The 20,508-nt window shown below is 43.5% G+C and overlaps 1 protein-coding gene across 2 annotated transcripts in view; it reads left to right on the forward strand.

The window, feature by feature from the left end:
• Positions 1–20,508, forward strand: part of Entrep2 (endosomal transmembrane epsin interactor 2) — a 420,439-nt gene that overhangs the window by 389,937 nt on the left and 9,994 nt on the right. For both annotated transcript variants that reach the window (XM_071607359.1, XM_071607360.1), the window contains 3 exons: positions 11,056–11,216; positions 11,773–11,908; positions 19,150–19,225. In XM_071607359.1, the coding sequence (XP_071463460.1) occupies positions 11,056–11,216; positions 11,773–11,908; positions 19,150–19,225 (373 nt within the window). The remainder of the gene's footprint in view (positions 1–11,055; positions 11,217–11,772; positions 11,909–19,149; positions 19,226–20,508) is intronic.

Below are 20,508 nucleotides of genomic sequence, written 5' to 3' on the forward strand. Positions count from 1 at the left end.
ATTTTCTCCAGTGTGTTGTGTAAAGGAAAGGTTAAGTACCAGGGGGTGTACTCACCTCAGCAGATTTTACTATCGATCTGGAAATATCACACCAATTTGACCAAACTAACAGAACTAAGAGCTATAAATGCTGGGAGTTTGCATTCCCCTAGTTTTAAGCAATAAAATGAAAATAATGCTTTAAATTAGTTTTAAATACACTTTAAATCAACTAAATAAAAGAGATGCATCTTCTAGCTATGAAAACATGTACACTTATATAACAGCAATGTGCAGGGTCATTATATAGTTGCAATGTGTGGAAAAGAAGGAGGCCTTGAGTCATGAGTTTAAAGTCAGGCACATCCAGGTCCAAGCACACCTCTTCTCTGAAAAATATGACTCTGACCATATCACTGTACTTACCTGTAACTTAGTTTTCTCACCTGTGAAATGAACCTAATGGAATACCTGGTGATCACTCAACAATTATAATCTATGCTGATTTTTTTAAGTGCTAGACCCATGGTCTCACTCTTACCAGGCAAGTGCTGTACCAATGAGCTACACTCCCAATCCTGTTGATTTTTAAACTTGGAAGGAACATTAATTTGTCATTGGGACATCACAACAATGACTGCAAATATTTGTGGATATACTTGTGGATATAAAGTATATACTTTGATATACTTTATACTTTGTTACACTTTATCAACTATAAAACACTATGTAAACAAATTATTGTAGCATGACAACTGTTTGAGTAGGTTTTTGGTTGTTATAATAAAATACCTGAGGGTGGTACTTCATAAAGAAAAGAGGTTTCTGCACCTTGCAGTTTTGGTGGCTGAAAGTCCAAACAGCATGGTGCCTGCTCTTATGAGGCTGCATTGCATCATGGCAGATGGCATCATGATGGATAGCATCATAGTGGCAGTAGCATATGGGAGAGACTGTGATCACATGATGAGACAGGAAGCCAGAGAGGGACTCAGAAACCAAGCTTGTTCTTTTATGTCAACTTGCTCAAGAACTAGCTGTCTTCAAGAGACTGGCTTTAATCCCTTCCAGAGACCTTGTCCCCTGAAGCTAAGCACTTTTCCCTGGACCCCACTGCTTTAAAGGTTCCACACCACATTCCAACACTGCTACACTGAGAACCAAGTTCAAAATACTTGAAACCACTGCAAAAATGTAGCAAGCTCCCATCAGAAACTGGCTGTTTCGTCATTAATTATGCTGTGAATTAGTTTGCTTCAAACCCCGGCTTGGAAGTAGAAATAATTAAGCTTCCTACTGGTGAGGTCCTCCTCCTGTGTGACCATGTGCTGTGGGACTACTAAGGCTCTGCTCTGTCAAGACCTGGCTATGCTGCTGAGCTCCAGAGTCGCAGCAGAGGCTGAGACGTGGCGGAGCATGATGTGCACCTGTGGACCAGCACCTGTTGGTGTTTTTTTCCTTTGCTTTAAATGAGATTATTTCTGCTCTTCTGTCTTCACAGAGCCACTGAGAAGATGAGTCTGTGGGAAATGGGGGAAATTGATGCTTTTTGAAAAAGCCTGGGGGGCCTCATGGAGGTTGCTTTTGGCATGTGGGTAGGAGGCTGGACCAGGCCGACTCCCCAGTCTGAACCCTCAGAGAAGTAGGGAAGCCTGGAGGAGTCTTGTTATGCCCAGAAGGATGGAACCAGGAACTGAGTTGTGCAGGAGGATGCTTCAGAATCTTTCTTACTTAATTTCAATTGATCAGTTAGTCATTTAATTAAAAATGTAACATATGATCACTGAAACAAGTCCAATAATATAACAAAATATAAAGAAAAGTTAATAATCTCCAGCCCCGTGGAAGGAATCAATGCCAAAACTTCGCAGTGATTCCTTCTGTTTATTCCTTTATTTCTCAAGAGCTTATATAAATGAATAAAAATAATCTTATTTCTCACTTTTTGTCCCTCCCTTCCTCCTTTCTGCCCCTTCCATTGTATCGGTACATTATATTTTGTTTATCCATTCATCAGTTGGTGCTTGAGTGTTGTTTCCACTTCTTGGCTTTTATGCATAATGCTTATGAAGATCCTTGCATACACTTTTATGTGGACATAATGTTTTTTTTCCTCTCTTGGGTGTATGTCTAGGAGTAGAATTGCTAGGTCATAATGAAGACTCTGTTTTGAAGAACTACCAAGCTATTTTCTAAAACAACTGCACCATTTTCTACCTAATTGCCAATACTTACCTATCTTTTAGTTATAACCATTCTAGTGGTTGTGAAGTGGTATATCATTATGGTTTTTGATTTTCATTTTTCTCAGGATCAATGATGTTGAACATATTTTCATGTGCTTAATGGCTTTTTGTATATCCTTCTTGGAGAAATATTTTTTCAGATCCTTTACCCATTTTAAAAATTGGGCCTGGTGCAGTCGTGCATGCCTGTAATCTCAGCGGCTTGGGAGGCTAAGGTAGGAGGATCACAAGTTCAAAGCCAGCCTTAGCAAAAGTGAGGTGCTAGGCAACTCAGAGAGACCCTATCTCTAAATAAAATACAAAATATGCCTAGGGTATGGCTCAGTGGCCAAGTACCCCTGAGTTCAATCCATAGTATCCCCCCACCAGAAAAAAAAATGGAATTTTTGTCTTTTTTATTACTGACCTGTAAGAATTCTTTATATATTCTTAATATGAGACTCTCATCAGATACATAATTTGCAACCATTTTTCTCCTATCCTTTTGGGTTTTTGCTTGATGTTAATTTGGATAAAGTACAGTCTGCCTATTTTTTCTTTAGTTGCTTGTGCTATTGTTGTCCTATCAAAGAAACTATTGCCTAATGCAACATGGGGAGGATTTATGTCTGTTTCCTTCTAAGAGTTGCCTAGTTTTAATTCTTACATTTAGGTCTTGAGACCATTTTGATTTGATTGTTGTATATATTGTAAGGTAGAGATCCAGCTTTGTTCTGTTTCCTGCGATGCTTGTTGAAATTACTAATGTTTCCCTATTGAATTATCTTGGTAACATTGGTGAAAATCCGTTGACCAGACCATAGAGGTATATGTTTTTACATTTGGACTCAGTTCTATTTCATTGATTAATTTGGTCGTGGTTATTGTAGAAAGTTTTCTCTTTCTTTTCTTTTCTTTTTTTCCTTTTTTTAATCTTTTTCAGTATTAAGGATGGACCCCAGGGACAAGCATATGCCAGGCAAGTGCTCTACCATGGAGCTATATCTCCCACCCTTTTTATTTTATTTGGAGACATTGTCTCACTAAGTTGCTCAGGCTAGCCTCAATCTTACAAGTTTCTTGAGTAACTGGAATTGCAGGTGTATGCCACCATGCCCAGCTTATAGGAAGTTATAAAGTTGAGATGTGTGTTATCTCCTAACTTTGTTCTTATTTTTCAATATGGTTATGGAGATTCTGTGCCCTTTAGGTTTCATATGGATTTTAGGATCAGTTTGTCAATTTCTGAAAAAAAAAAGGAAAAAATAAAAGGAAAGAAAAGAAACCCTATTTGGGACTTTGATTAATATTGCATTATATCTGTGGATCAATTTAAGCAGTATTGTCATCTGATTGATATTGTATTCTAATCAATAAACATGGGATGTAATTTCATTTATTTAAATCTTTTTTAGTTTCTTTAAGTTATATTTTGTAGTTTCCAGTGTAAAAAAATTACACTTCTTTTATTAAATTTATGTCTGAGTATCTTTATCATTTGATGCTATCATAAATGGAGTTGTTTTCTTTTTATATAACTTGTTGCTAGTGTATAGAAATTAAAATAATTCTTTCCATTTTGTCCTTAAAACCATCCTGAACTTGTTCATTACCTTTAACTTTTGGGGAGATTTTTTTTCTATATGCAAGATTATGGCATCTACAAGTAAAAGTAGATTTACTTTTTCCATTTCACTCTGAATGCCTTTTATTCAATTTTCTTGCCTAAATGTCATAGCTGGAGCCTCCTTCATTAGCTGGGGAGTGGACATCCTTGTCTGTAACTATCTTAGGGGTGGGAGCTTCCAGTATTTCAGAGATGCCCTTTATCAGGAGGGTTTTGGAGGTTCTCTTCTATTCCTAATTTGTCAAATGTTATCCTTTATTATAAAAGATTTTGGATTTTGTCAAATGCTTTTCTGCATCTATTGAGATGATCACTTTTGTTTTCTCCTTTATTCTATTGATAAGGTTTATTACATAGATTGATTTTCTGATGTTAAACCTATTTTGTATTCATGAAAAAAATCCCACTTGGCCATAATATGAAATTATTTGTGTGTGTTCCTAGGCTTTGATATCAGAGTAATATTGACCTCATATAATGGGTTTGGGAGTGTCCCCTCCTCTTACATTTTTTGCATGGGTGGGGCAGGACATTTCTGAAGAAATGTTATTAATTCTTCCCCAAGTGTTTAGTAGAGTTCACCAGGGAAACCTTGTGAGTAGTTTTTATTATTATTATGAACTCAGTCTCTTTACTTGTTCACATTTTCTGCTTCTTTTTGAGGATGTTTTAGAGTTTGCATCTTTATAGAAATTTCTCCATATATGATTGGTATTATATGGACAAATAAAATTTGTTATGTTAAATATGTTAAAATAAAATTTGTACATGTGTGCATTGGCTGTAAGTTAAAATAAATTGTACTATGTTTGTAGTGTGTGTATATTGGGGGGGGGGGGTCCTGCAATACCTTTTTTGGTAGCTATTATTCATTTACCAATGAACTATTCATACCCAAAAGGAAGGTGTTTGTTTGGCATCCTTGAGGGTTTTTTTTTTTTTTTTTTTTTTTAATGCTTTCACAAGCCTGACTTTTTTCTTACCCTCTCCTTCCTTTGGAATGTATTCACTTCCTTCCTTTCTTACACTATGGCCAACTTCTGGGTTTTCCTGAGGTAATTGAAAATGTTTAGTTCCATTCTTCAGGCTTTCTCCCATGGTATGGCCTTTCTGTTTCAATTATCTTTAATCTTGAAATCGCAGCACCCCATCACATTTCCATTTATTTCCCCTCTTTAGCTCTATCTAGCATGCACAGCTTACCATTATTTCTGTGTTCTTTATCTTCCTCTATTTTGACACCTTCATTCTGACCCAATTTTCATTTGGGGAGCTCAGTGCAACTCTGTTTTCCTAACCCATCATTCTGATGTTGTTTTTACCTGAGACCTTCACAGTGAAAAGCACTAATCGATGAGGCGAGCATTCTCCTCATGGGGGAGGACATTGTGAGCTGGTGTGCAGAAGGCCTCTTGCCATCCTTTCCTGATAAGCTAACGCTAATTTCTTTTCTCAGAAAGAACCTGTGGGATCCTCCTAACCCATGGCCCCAGCCCCAACTGCCCTTCTTGGTTGAACAGCGTGGGGGGCAGGCTGGGCTGAGGGAAAGAAAGCCAGTCTCCTGCTGAGCTGTGGGGCCTGCTCTGGATCTCTGGCTACCACAGAAGGAGCATTTCTTCCTGTTTGAGCCCAAGGGGCAATTATGCAGGCCTGGCATCCTTGCAACACCTGTGGCCCTGGACTCTTACTGCCACATCCCAGCCTTCTCACTGCTCCTGAATGTTGGCAGTAGAGACCCTGGATGTGAATTTTACTGTGGTCCATATGCTAATAGCATATGAAACAAAACACAATTCTAGCCTATAACAGTTTCTCAGGAGAGTCCCAGGTTTGTGTCAATGACTTGATATATTCACTCATTTTTTATTCACTTATTTGCCCTCTCATTCATTGGTTCATTCTTCCGTTTGATTAGTCAGCAGACATATCGTATTTTGCTACGAGTTTAGTGCTGTTAAGAATGTAGAACTCTGAGAAATAGTCATCCAAAGAACCCATAACTCCTTTCTTATTTGTATAGATCAGCATTTTGGGATAATTAATAGTTGTTGAAACTAACATGATAAATGTATATGTACATGAAATGTAGTGGGACATCTACTGTCAAAATTGATGAAGCTCAGGTACTGTAATGTGTGGAAGTAGTGGCAATAGATCATCTGATTATACAATTCAGTTTATTGATGCAATTTAGTAGAAAAGGCTTTTTACCTCCTAAGTGTCTATACTATCATTTCTTTAGTTTTATTTTAAAATATAATCTCATTTTTCCCATCACATTACTTTCCTCCCCACTTCCTTCATCGCCAGCCACTTTAGCCTCAGGATGATCATCCGCTATTACATGCATCTCCATCAGTCACTGGCTTGTTCACTTCATCTTCTATTATTGTTACATATTCTCTCACCTCTAAGTTTGTGCCTTATAAAGTAGAACTCCTTTAGAAACTGCACATAGGGAATGTGACTTCCACAGTTGTGGTAATGTGGTAATGTGGGCACAGAGCTGGTATGGATGCAGGCCACTTGGGGACATAACCCCACTGATACTCACCAGAATATTCTTTGTTCACCCCCTTGCAGAATGCATCTGTTTGGATCTAAAGTGGCCATCCTTTTAGCCTGGGCTCAGTAGCAGATGCCACTGTTCTATCAGACCAGCACCAAGGGGCAGCTGATTAACCTAAGCAAATAGTTAAAGCAGACATTCAGCAAATGATGCACATGACTTACCTTGAATTTAAATATGCTTCAAGCATGTCTGCCAGTCTTGCGATTTGGAGAATTGATCTTTCCTTTGGTCTTAGGTCCATTTAGTGTGTCAAGTTATCTTTCTCGCATAAGCTTCATGAAAATTGCATAATTTGTGATTTCCAGGTTCAGTTCTTTTAAAGTGGGATAAGCCATGGGAAGCAATGTGAATGCAGAACACCCTTAGATTTTTTTGTGATTTTTATGATTCTCCTCACTCTCTTAGAACTGCCTCTCCAAGACCTAATTTGGCAGCAGTTTCTGCTTAGCTACTTTGATTTTTCAAGTCTTTCCAAAGCATTCAGGTTGGTTTTCTTAGAACAAGCAGCTCTTTCTGCCTGCATCCAAATGTCATTATGCAGTTACTGTATTATCTGAAACTGGTCTTTCCCTGTGAAGAAAAACATGTCTAGGGCCCTGACTGGCATGGAACTCACCTGGGGGATTAGGAGCCATAGGGTAAGCAGGTGCCATCCCAGAGTCTAAGCACAGAGGAAGAGCACCAGCTTATCTGGTGAGCTGATAATAAGGAATCAATTAAGAAAATTCTTACTATAGTAGTAATTCTGCTATTTCTACTAAGTCTAAGGAAGGGTAGAGGAAGAGAGCTTTACTCTTGTATCTCTTAGTCTTTCTGGAAAATCTCAAAGGTTTTATATTCCCTCCAGAGAGTGCAGTGAGAAGGCTGGAGGAGGTTGCTCTGCTTCCTGGTGAAGCAGAGAGGGTAGCTGCAGGTCAGAAGCCAGGCTAGGGAGTAAAGGCAGGTGCGCAGACCTGTCCTGGGGCCTGGAGAAGAGGGTGCTCAGAATGCCAAGGTGTTCCTGGAAATCCCAGACCCATGTCTTCAGGCCCTACTGGTCTACTGTGTCTTCCATGATACCCCCATGGAAGGAGATGGAGGCATGGGGGCAGAAGAGCTAGTACTTATGATAAGAACCTTTGTTTAAGCCACATGACACTACCATATGGGTCTGTGACTGAGAAATTATGTTTCTTGGTATGGCCCTTTCAGGTCCCAGTGGGGCCAGGCCAAAAAAATTCACATGGTCAATAATATGCTGTCTGTTGTGTGGGTCCTCAGTAGACTGTCAGGATCTGAAGACCAGTCCTCTGCTATCCAGTCTTTTTGTGCTTTCCCTCAAATCCCAGCTGCTGGGCTGTGTAGATGGAATCAATTTGAGGGGCTCTGTGCTGCGGATCTTAGCAAGCTGCCCAAGCCAGGTAGCCCAGTTCTGGTCACCCTTCACTTCCAGGAGTGTCTAGAAGGACAGCTGGGATCCCTTTCCCCAGAGAAGACAGGATGACAGACTCTCAGATGCATGCTCCTTTTATGTGGGAGCTTATCAGGAGGATCTTTATGTGGGAGCTTATCAGGAGGATCTTTGTTACCACATGGGCCAGATGACCCAGGGCAAGCAGAACCACTTGGAAGAGATGACTTGGTGCCCTTTCTGCCCACCACCTCCAGATGCAGTCATACTTTACACCTGGCAATAAAAGTACCCATGTGAGGTCTCAGAGCATAGTACACTGGAAGTTGTGGGGGATGTGGGCTGACCGATGGGCTTTCCAGGGTCACAGTCATTTCTGCCTGATCCTGAAAGATGGCAGGCAGGTTGCCAGGTGAGAGGGAGCTGGGGATCCAGGAACTGGGAACAAAATGTGTTTGGTGTTTAGGGTAGAGATGAAGCAGTTTTGTTCAGAATGAGGAGTTTTTTTGGCATTGGTTGGTTAGGAAGCTGGAAACTTGATGGGATTCAGTGAGCAGAGGTCTCATTCACAAAAGAGTTTTCAATGGCATTGACCTCATTGGTTTAAAAATAGCTCTGCTAGCAGGATGGAAACTGAATTCCAGAGGCAGAAAAGCAAAGCAGAGAGAGAAGTCAGCTGCTTCTGTATAGCGAGATGAGCAGGGGTTTTGCAGAGGCACCACAGTGAGGAGGTGTCTGTCTGTCCATACAGCAGATGTCCCAAGCTAAAATCCACTGGTGGATAAAACAGGAAAAGAAAATGCCCTTGGTTAATACAAGGAGCAAGTTACCTAGGAAAGCTTTCACACCCCAGAGGGAGGAGGACCGAATGGAAGGAGGGAGGGGAAGGACCACAGTGGCTTCTTTCCTGCTGCTCCCTCTTGGCTCCCTCCAGCGCCCCCTACTGGCAGAACATAATGCGGAGCCAGCTGGCAAGGGAGCCTGGGAAATGTAGTCTGGCAGCCCCGTCATCTCAAAACAGAGGACAGAGCTGGTGACCTTGGGCAGCAAGGCATATCCTAACCTCATTAAACAGATGCTGATGCTGGGGGAGAGAGGGAAGAGGGCAAGTGTGACTTGCAGCCTTCTTGCTGGGAAGGCTGAAGAGCCAAGGTAAAAGTGTCCTTTGAAACAAGCCCAGTCTGAGCTGCTTCCATGAAGATGGGGCCAGCAGCACACCCCTTGAAAGGGGGTCTGGAGCTTGAATCTGATGCAGAGTCTGTTTTTGTTTGTTTGTTTCATTTGGTGGTACTGGGGATTGAACCCAGGCCCTGGCATATGCTAGGCAAGAGCTCTACCACTGAGCTACACCCCCAGCCCAGAGTCTGTCCTTTAATATTCATAAGGCCTCTGGTGTCTGGCAGCATCCAGTCATTTAAACTTCCTAATGGAATCGTCTGGAGCTCCCACCTTTCCTAAAAATGCTTGTTCACATGCCTGGTGGACTTATGGCTTTAATAGACAAGTGTTTGGACTTTTGCATTTCATTAGTTTTTCTTGAGTATGTTATTGATTTTCCTAATTCCTGACAGAGACTAATTCAAAGTATTTCCTTGTTAGACCTCATGGACATTTGCCCTCATCCAAGTCACTTAGCCTTTGTGCTCTAAGCATAAGGATTAACAGTTTTCCATGGCAGAGAATGACAGATGCACGTTCAGCTGCTCAGAGCTAGTGATTTACCTCTATTTCAGACAATTTAACAAACATAGCTGTGGGTCAGATCAAGCTGGAAAGGCAAGGAATGTGCTCTGTGGTTAGAAAGACCCACAGGAACCATTTTTAATCTCATGTGTTATGTGTTTTGTCATAGCCACCCATTCTTTCTCCAGCCATCTAGAGCATGCTAATTTTGCAGCATTTGACCATATTCAGGATTATGACCTTACTATACCGTGCTAAAATGTTCTAATGTCCTGACCTCTATCACCCTACCTCTGGTGTCAGAAGGCACTTCCTACCTGACAGCTTCAATCAAGCTGTTCCCCAGCTCCAACACCCTCTGGCTCCCTTGTGTTCCCAGAATTAAGAATTGACTTCTAGAGCCTTATCTACTTGTTATTCTAAAACATCCTTCACTGGCTTGTGACTGTTCTTGCTCCTGAGTATCTTCTAACCCCAACCCTTGAAATCCTACCTGTCTTTCAAGCCTATTCAGATGTCATCTCCTTCATGAACACTGTATAGATCCCAGGTTCCTAGACTGCTTGGTGACTTCATTGTTTTCTAAAGGAGTTGCTGTGCTTGACCATCTACAGGTGACTCTGGGTTCTTACCTCTACACCCTGTCCCTCCCCTTACTTTACATGCCATGCAGTGGGTCTTCCCAGAGCACAGAGTCTTGACAGGCCAGGGTCTTTCGCACCTGTACTCTCCACTGAAATCAATGGAGCAATATCTCAGGCATCTCCATGCCACAGGTGGCCTCTGGTGACCTAGGGTGGAAAGAGAAGCAATTATTTGTTCTACTTCAGAAATGGAAACCAGACATGCAGCATTCATTGTGAGTTTTGCTCCATTTGTTTACGCAGCATCTCTCTGTTCAGGGTTGCCTTAACAATGTTCTGGAGCTCATAAAGGGGTCTCTTCACAGGGTATGCAGAGTCCTTGGAATTGCAAAATATAATAGATGTTCTGTGTCTAATGGGGACTGTAATGAAATATTTGAGAAATGTTGGGTTAAAGGATTAAACGGTAAAGTGAATTTTTCAACACAAGCCTGATCAGGACCTTTAACATACTGATGCATGTTGCAGGGTTCTGAGAAGAACATACGTACAGAGCTCTTTCCACATGTATTTCACTGTAGGAATTTGGTGGAGGTGCTTCTTGAGGATTTAGCATTGTCTCATGAACATGCTTTGGGAAGCACGATTACATTGTGGATAACCAGCATCTATTTCATTACAGACTTTGAACAGTAAAATCACAGAAGCCAGCATTGGTGGTAAGGATGATATTAATGACTTCCCAGATGGTATTTTTTTCTCCAGAAAAAGTGTAGCGGAGCACTCCACATAACAACATGGGAAACCGGCGTAATGAGGCTTCCAAGGGGAGATATGAGAGCGAAGCAATCCTTTTAAAGTGTGTGTTTAGCAGCTATGGCTTGACAAATTAAATTACAGACATTCCACACTGATCATTAAAGCTTATGTATAATTAGCTTAATTAGACACGAGCCACACAAGATGTCCCAAATAACTCTGATTCTGTTTTCCAGTTCTTTCCACAAAGGTCGCATTCTGCCAATCCTGCCTGTGTGACTCCCCATGGCACAGTTCTCCATCAGACGCTGGATTTCGATGAGTTCATCCCCCCGCTTCCACCTCCACCTTACTACCCTCCCGAGTACACCTGCACACCCTCAGTTGAGGCCCAGAGGTGGGTCTACCTGCCGATGCCCCAGATGAGTGCCAAACCACTGGGATAGGAAACCATGCTGGGGAGGAGAAAGTTGAAATGCCTGCTTGCCTTCAGGGGAGACACTGAGCAGAACAAAGACCACGCCTTGGAAAGTGTGTTTGAAGAGAAAATAGACAGTGAAGGGGAGAAGGAGAAGTGTCTATTGGTATCTTTGCAATGTCACCAAAAAGAAAGCACAGGCAGAGAGAAGTAGCTCTATAAGGTTCTTGTGATGTGCAAAACGTTTAGTTATTCTTAGAACATATAAAATTTAATTAAAGATTTCATCAGTGGTCTGATTATTTTAATAGACAGGGCCATAGAGTTCCTTGAAAAGGTGGATGTCTTTCCAAAAGAGAAACAAAAGGTAAAATGGCCCAGTGATTCAGGCTTTTATTTTTTAAGCATGACAAGTGTTGGTTGAGGAGAAACCTTGACAATTGGTGTTCTGATTGCTTTGAGAAAATCATCTGCAGTTGGGGCTGTTTCCTTAGAGAATGACAATGTAATGTGACAGACAGTTCTGCCTTTTCAGGGGCCTCCACCTGGACTTTGCTTCCTCTCCATTCAGCACTTTGTATGATGTTGCCATCAACAGCCCTGGCATGCTGTACCCTGCTGAGCTCCCTCCGCCGTACGAGGCCGTGGTGGGCCAGACTCCTGCCAGCCAGGTGAGGCCAGCGATGCAGGTGGGGCCAGTTCCTATGGAAGTGCTCAGGGAAACCTCCTTGGCCTGTCCTCAGAAAGCACTGGGCCTGGGGCCCAGTGGGATGTGTGATTAACACCCATGACTATCCTGTCCTACTGTGTGCATCTGTATTAATTTAAGCCTTTTTTTTTAAGCCTGAGGTCTTCTTAGCCCTGGGCTATAAATGAGGTGATAAATTCAGAGAGCAGGACCTGCCTGATGTCATCCCAAGCTCTCATCCCTGCCCTTTAGTCATCCTGAAGGTCCCCATCTACATAGTGCCAGACCTTATCTCATCCACTGACCAAGGAGGTGTCAATCCTGAGGAACCTCTGTGGGTGGGAGAGTGCCCAGTTCAGCCTCAGTCCCACAAGCCTCAAAGACCGTCACATCCATTAGAACAGGTCATCTTTGCTAGGCCAGTGGTGGTAGGACAAGAACAGAAGACAAGATTGTGCCTACTCTGTGCCTAGTGGGAACGAGAGTGTTTTCACTCTTGGCAATTGTAGGGGGCAATATTTGCTATACAGACTCTCCTTCAGAGTGGCTTTTGACAAGCCAACTCAGCATCGGACTTGGCCTCAGGAGTCCCTGCCCACCCTGGCATAAGAGATGCTGCCTGAAATGCCCCAAACAGCTCAGCAATCTGCACACGTCACCTCTAGACTGGGCCAAGGACTTCAACCTTTTGTGTGTGCAGAGTAGAACCTACTGTGTGAGCTCTGCCTGTGGGAATGGGATTCTTTATTGAGAAGGTAAATCATGGCCTTGAAATTCCTGAATTTGCAGTTATGGAGAGATTCTCTTGAACTTTTTCCTTTAAAGCTGAATGGGTTTCTGCCTTCCTGATGTGATTCATCTTCCCACTTATGATAAAATCATAAACTCTGCCAGGTGCCATGGCACACGCCTGTAATCCCAGCAGCTCAGAAGGATAAAGCAGGGGGACCAAGTTCAAAGCCAGCCTCTGAAAAAGCGAGGCACTAAGCAATTCAGTGAGACCCTGTCTGTAAAATAAAGTGTAAAATAGGGCTGGGGATGTGGCTCAGTGGTTGAATGTCCCTGAGTTCAACCCCCACCCAAAGTAATAGTATTAATAATAATAATAATAATAATTAACATCAATATCAGTGAAGACTGATGGCTGTGATAAAAGTCTTTAGCACTCAGTGCACTGCAGGACACTTGTCACAGGCACCTGGCCTGTACCTGGGCGGGGTCCAGGGAGGATCTGAGAGTTCAGAACACATGGGTATGAGGCAGGGAAGGGTGGGGAGAGAGCTGGGAATGCCGCTAGGAGAGGGAACAACATTTGCAAAGACTTGGAGGAAGGAAGAGAGGGAATGATCTACCCAGGATATAGAAAGCTACGCAGGACTAGTCTCAGATGAGTGGACATGGATGTCCAGGTGTGATTCACTGGATTTTAAGGTCATCAGAACATTTGAGTGGGTGCCCACTAGGCAGCTGGATCTGTAATTTAGAGCCTTAGAGAGAGTAGAGTTAGCCACAGAGATGGTCACTGAGGCCTGGAAATGAGGGGGATGTCCAAGGAGAGGGAATGACACCATTGCATGTTGTAGCAGAAGGGCCTCCACCCATAGGACAGGCTGCAGAACAAGCAGAGCACTGAGTGGGGATCCCACAAAGCCTGGATTTGAAGAAAACAGCAGTTCAGAAAGAAAGGGATGGGCCTGGACTGCCCAGAGGCTTTGAAATACTGAATCCTTGGATCCACCTGGCTTACCAGCAAGGGCCAGCTGGTGATCTTGGCAGGAGCAGTATTGATACGATGGTGGAGCAGGAGCCAGTTTGCAGTGGGTAGAGGAGTGGCTGGGACATGAGGAGGGGTAGGAAGCTATGGGTCTTAGTTCTTTGATTCCAGTGGGCATTCTAGTCCTCCAAGGACTTATCAATCAAATCCTGATGGCTGGGCCTGTCCCCAGGGTTTCTTTCTTTCTTTTTGGTACTGGGGATTGAACCCAGGGGCACATGACCACTGAGCCACATCCCCAGCCCTATTTTGTATTTAGAGAAGGGTCTGAATTGCTTAGTGCCTTGAATTTGCTGAGGCTGGCTTTGAACTCGGGATCCTCTGCCACAACCTCCTTAGCCTCTGAGATTACAGGCCTGCACCACCACAAGGCTGCCCCCAAGATTTCTAAGTGACTAGCTAGTTGGAGGAGAAGGGTGTGCTAAGAATTTGCATTCCAAACAAGGTCTTAACTCCTGCAGTTGCAGGGACCCACCTGGAGAATTAGAATACATCACTATTGCAAGACATTTGCTAAAGAGAAGATGGATGGTACTTAGAGGGGAGTGTGGGTATAAGGACTTGAGGATGTCACCAAACAGATGTGAAAGGATCAGAGGAGGGGGCAGTGGGTCTAGGGCAGGTCCCTCCATGGAGGGTATTCCTCAAGAAGGCAAGAGGGGGAAGCTGATGAGGCATGCAGCAGATGGGCAGCTGTGCCTTATAACCATCAGGGGCACCAGTCAGGGTGGCAGACGCACCTGGAATCCCTGAAAGTGCACGGGGGTATGTGATTCTCTCCAGCTGCCTCAGAGAGGGATGGGCCACTCTGCCATCCTCTGCTCCATACCAAGAGCCTGCTTGCTACCATCACAGAATTGCAGCTCCATGTTGGGGAGTCTTGGCCGGCTTCCTCATGCTCCCTTTTGTCAGCTGTGACTCCTATTTCCAGAAGAGATGACTGGGTGGAATGATTCACAATCCCAAGTGCACTCGCTGTGGAAAGTGGCAGGACTGGGCATGCTGCTCTGCTCAGAGTCCTTTGCTTTTCAACAATAAGAACCCTGTCCAGGAGCCCCCTCCTCCAGCCCCCACCCCAGCTTTTCAAGGCCTCTGAATGCTAGAAAGAACTTTGATTTGAGTGTAACATTCTTTGACGAACAGACTATACTGGAGGATGACAATACCGGTTCTAAGACCTATATGACACCATTCTCTAAAACTAGTGGAAATGCTCTATGTTGAAATTTCTCTCATAGAACTTTGGTGAGAAGCATTTTAAGGTCAAAGCCTTGTCTCACGTCAGCTTGCGTTAGCTCAAAAAACTCTAGCTCGTAAGTGCTTACGCAAACATTATCTGCAGAAACAGCCCAGGCGAGTGTCTGTCTGTGTGGCCTCTCTCACAGCCCGCCCCATGTGGGAGCAGGACAGCATCTGGTGATCAAGGGGCCACTGCGGCCCACAGGCCAATTCCATTTGACCCCGTGCTCTAGGAGCACTTTTCAATTCCACAAACATCTCCGGGAGTCCAGAAGTCAATGAAACCCATGACCGTCCACAGAGGGATGGCGATCCCACCAGCTGCCCCCTCCCTTAGGGTGGCCGATGATTCCCCCTGATTAGACAGGGAAGAGCTGCCCCCTCCTTCACCACACAAGCATCTCCCTGGGCAAGGAGGAGGTTAATTGTGTCCCCTTGTTAGGACAAATGGCACATAGATTGCCTATCAGGACTCGTTTGGATAAAAAGAGGAAGACAGAGTGACAGGAGAGTGAAGCAGCATCGTGTGGCTCTGTGTGGTAAGGAAGGTACTCCTGGGTTGGTTTTTTTTTTTTTTTTTCCCTTAGATGAGCTCTTTCTCTGTTGCCCAGGCTGACCTGGAACTCCCAGGCTGAAGCCATCCTCCCACCTCAGTCTCCCGCGTAGCTGGGATTCACCACACACGTGTGAGAAGACATTCCTAATTGAGGGAGGAAAGCCACCCTTGATGAAGGATGTTCATTTAGACCTGTTCCCCTCTGTGGATCAGTCACACGTTGCCTTTGGCTTCTTCGGTAGTGATGTCGTTCTTTTCAGTGGCTTCTGGCTGTACTCTTGAGCAAGCTCATAAGGAGTGCATTTCTTTCTACAGCAGTAAAGTTACCGAGGATTTATCGGTTTGATGTTCCTGTTTAAAAGATGATATTACGTTCCAGGGACCATTTCTATCCACGAGTACTCCATGGGATATAGAACCAGGGATTGGACAGAACCCTCTCCCTTCTGGAACTAGGAGTCTGCTGTGGTGAGGGGACAGGGACAAATCAACTTCTTTGTGTCTTCAGAGGGAGAGTTGAGCCTGGCTTCTGGGTAGGGGTGGGGTGTGGGTGTGAAGGAAGGAAAGGGCATTAAGGCAGAGGGCACAGCAAGTCAAAGGCACAGAGATGAGATGACTAGGAGCTGGTGTGGGAGCTTCAGGTACAGGAAGGAGGTCACCAAAATGGCCTGAGTTCAGGTGTTGTCACCCTGCTATCAAACTATGGAAGTGTCTCTGAAAATTGACCCAACAGTGCTTTGAGGCTATATTTGGTGGCAGCATGGTAGGCAGAAGCAAAATCTAAGCATGAGGCTACAAGACCAACAACTCCAAGCCCTGAAAGTCATAGTTATATGTTCAAAGGAAATGACCTCTACATTTTAAAGTCAGTGTCTCCAAAGACTGCCTTGAGAATGTAATTCACATTTTCCATGATTGCTGATAATTGCCCCCAAATAACAGCTCTTCAAAATTGTGGTACTAGATAGCTGACCTCATCCAGGAGTGAGGAACTCATTACAGAAATAGGGCAGGATTTCCTTGCAGTGTTAGTCACACAGCTGTCTAATAGGAAGATGAAGGGGAACTTAACTGATTTGCCTGAATGCCAATTGATCTTTCAATTACAATGACTGGTCAAAATAACATACCTGAGATTTTCTAAGCCCAGGTTAAGTTATGCATGCCCAGGAGTGTCCCAGTTTAAGTTACATATGCAGCCTCTCTTTCATGGGCCCTCCTACTCACCTCCTTCTAGGACTTCTGTTTATGAGCCTTTATCACATACCTCAAATTTTAACTTAAGTTCCATGCCACAAATTTATTTCCTGTCCACCTTCTTCTACTTTTATAGTTCATCAACAATGCTGCGTGAAGTGAACAGCTATTTTCCCCACAGCTTCAGTGTGGCAAGGTGGTTTTTGACATCAGGGAAGACCAAATTCAAATTAAACCCTTGGCACTCTGCCTTCGAAAGGTGATAGATGTGCTCCCAGGAGCTGTCTCCTCTCAAAACTAAATTTTCTAGCTCTTGAATGCAGGGAGCCAGAGGGAAGTGAGTACTGCTTCTGCAAAATATGAAACGAATCCAATTTCCTCCTGACCTTGTCCCACTGTGTATTTTATTTCTCTTGTTTTATTTATATTTCTTTATTACCGGAAGCTCTTTTTTTCCCCTTCCAGGCAGCAGGTTTCTAAGTTACCTTTCACCTCCACACACACACAAATCAAATAGAAGATTAGATATGGTAAGAGAGTTATGGAATGAAACAGACCTTGAGGGCATTGTTCATGTGTGTGTGTGTGTGTGTGTGTGTGTGTGTGTGAGAGAGAGAGAGAGAGAGAGAGAGTGTGTGTTAGTGGAAGATTCTAGCAGAGATTTCCAAAATTGGTTATTGGCACATAGCAACATAATGAAAGAAAAAGGTGGATGCGAATGGTGGTGTGAATTATTCCTCACCTGATTCCCTCCCCACAAGTAGGAGAGAGCTGAGAGGTCTCCTGTGATGGGGTCCCAGGAAGCCTGTAGGTAGCTCTCTCAGGCAGCTCTTTCTCTGGTCTTCCCTGTCTCCCCAGCCCTCCTCCCAGCCCCCACAGCAGGAAGCAGCTCACACCCTTTGTGTTGGTGTAGAGGCTGCAGCTGGAGCCACCTGCCTTAGCACTAGCCTGGTTTAAAAAGGAGAGATGAAGAATATCAGCTCTCTGATTGAAATGGCGGGGGAATGAGGGAGGCAGAAATGTAATTACCTGAGCTGGAATCGGACCAAGCCACAGGGGCCCGCCTCACCTTCCCCAGCCTCCTCCAGAGCTCATTATTTGCAAGTGTGTCCCCAAAGCAATTCTGAAATAACACAAGGAATCAGAAATTGTTTTCTGAGCTAGCATGGGGGTGCACGGAGGTGCCCGTGTGCCGTGTGAGTCGTGTTCAGCACATTGAAGCACAAGGTCAGTGAGGGCCTGGGATGTCCTGGAACAGGGATGGACAGCTGTGCCCACCCACGTGGGAACCATGCTGCACAGAGGACAGAGAGAAGACTCGAGGGGCCTGTCCTTTCCTCCTTCTATTCCCTGAGGCCTCTCTGGGTAGAAAAGGAGTCACTCCAAGAAGAAAACTGCCAAAGCTTGGTGGCTATTGAATTTGAGTCCAGCTGCATAGATACTTGCCCCCAGGACAGGATGGCATTGAGGTGTGCCATCACTGTTGTGCTGCAGGATCCACATTCAGACTGGCACACCACCCTGTGTGGACCTGGACCCTGACCCTGGCAGGGAGGGCAGCCAAGGGTCTACCTCTCCCTCCCCTTGCAAAGGGGAGAGAGCAAAGGCCAGCTTGCTAGAGTCTGATGTGACCATTCATCTAAGGCCCAGTCTGTGCCCAAAGCATGCCAGCATGAAACATGATGAATCTGGTGACCATTTGTCCTGTGGCCTTATCCTTCCTTGAGTGGAAGCCAGGACGAGAGAAAGTGAGTGACAGAATTGCAATGGAAGCAAAGTCATGGCCTGTCCATGTCCCACAATGACTCTGAAGGATCCTGAGTATCCTTTGTTGGTCCCAAACAGTGCCCTTCAGTGGTAGGTGGGCAGGCTTAGGGTGTGCCAGGTTGCAATAAGGTGCTCTTATTACAAAAGGTCAGAGAAATGGGATTGACCTTAGCAAGGACAACATTAACACCCCCATCTCATAAATTTAGGGGAGAATACTGGACATGTATGTACATGTCTCTTAATACTTCTAGCTAGGAGATGAGTTTTAAAGCCAATCTGTATAATCATTCCTCAGTATCCACAGGGGATTGGTTCCAGGGGATATGCCTCTCAGATACCAAAATCCACAGATGCTCCAGCAAGTCCTTTAGATAAAATGGTGTAGTAATTGCTTATAACCCATAACCACCCCCATAGTTTCAATCATCTCTATACTGCTTACGATGTCTAACACAATGCCTGCTTGTTTTACTCACATGGATCCAGCATAGTACTTGGTAGGTAGAAATTCAAGTTTTACTTGTTGGAACCTTCTGGAATCCCTCCTCCTCTATATTTTTAGTTCATGATTGGTTGAATCCATGGAATGGGTGGATACAGAGGGTTGACTGTGTTTCTGGAGGCTTCTGTGATGTGTTCCCAAGCCCCACTGATGACCCACCTTGATGCTTTATGTTTCTTGCTGAAGGTTACAAGCATTGATCACCAGGTGGCTGAGTCTAGCTCCGGGGACCCAAACACCACTGCTGGCTTCAGCACACCAGGTAATGTTAATTCTTAGTATCTGAAGCACTGTTTCTATTTTTCAAGGATGTGTCTTTTTCTCCTGTTTTCTTCTCTCCTTCTTACTCCTGCTCTCCATTTTTTACTCATTATAGGGGTGGAATTTGCTATATCCTTTTCCCTTAAGTACTATATAAATTCTCCACATTTTTCCTCTAACCTTTACCCAGTAAGTCAGTATTCCTGGAAGACCTCATGCTTTCTCTGGGAAGCACTCAGAAAGCACATAGGTCCAGCAGGTTTAGCTGCAGAAAAGATAATTCCCACCAGGTAATTAACTACTGCATTGGAGTGAGGTTGGGTTGCGATTCTTTTTGTGACCTGTACATATCCAGTTGCTCCAGGCCATTTCTCATTTTTGCACTTTAATGGCAACATAATTAAGTTGGACGTCATTGTGTGGGTCTGTTTCTGGGTTCTCTATCCTGTGTCTTTGATCTGTGTGTCTGCCCCTCTGCCTACACTACACTGTCTTCATGACCATAGCTCTGGAAGAGTAGTGCCCCACTTGATCCTTCAAGTCAAGATTGTTTTAGCTCTTCTAGGATCTGTACTTTCCATTTTAGATTTTAGAATCAGCTTATCTGAATCTTCAAAAATCCTTGTTAGGATTTCAATAAGAACTGCATCAATCCTCTAGAGCCATTTGGTTAGAGCTGACATCTTTCCTACACTGAGCCTTCAAATGTACAAAGTATATCTCTAATTCTCATTTTGTAATTTTCACCATATAAATCCTATCTGTGCTTTGTTAAGTTTACAGTGGGGCATTGGTTCCAGGTCCCTTCTTGGGTACCAAAATCCAAGGATGCTCAAGTTCCTTATTTAATTGGCAAAGTATTTACACATAATATGTACATATTCTCCCATATACTTTAGATCATTTCTAGATTATTTATCCAACCCAAATAAATTCTAATAAATAGCTGTTATATTGTATTGTTCAGGAATAAGAGAAAAAATTCTATATGTGTACAGTACAATTGAAAAAAAATTCCATCTACAGCTGGTTAAATTCATAGTTGGTAGACCTCATAGATATAGAGGGTCAACTTAATGTATAGTTAAGTATTTCATATTTTCAGAGTAACTGTAAATGGTATTGTAATTGTAAGTAGTTTTTAATATTTTTCTGCTTGTTCATTGTTCATCTGTGAGATTTTGTGATATAAATGTGATTCATTCTTGTATGATGACTTTGAATCTTGCCATCTTGCTAAACTTATTAGTTCTATTTTTTTTCATAAATTCAAAGGTTTTTTTT

Source organism: Marmota flaviventris, chromosome 2 (genome assembly GCF_047511675.1).
Source record: "Marmota flaviventris isolate mMarFla1 chromosome 2, mMarFla1.hap1, whole genome shotgun sequence".
NCBI classification, from domain to species: Eukaryota; Metazoa; Chordata; class Mammalia; order Rodentia; family Sciuridae; genus Marmota; species Marmota flaviventris.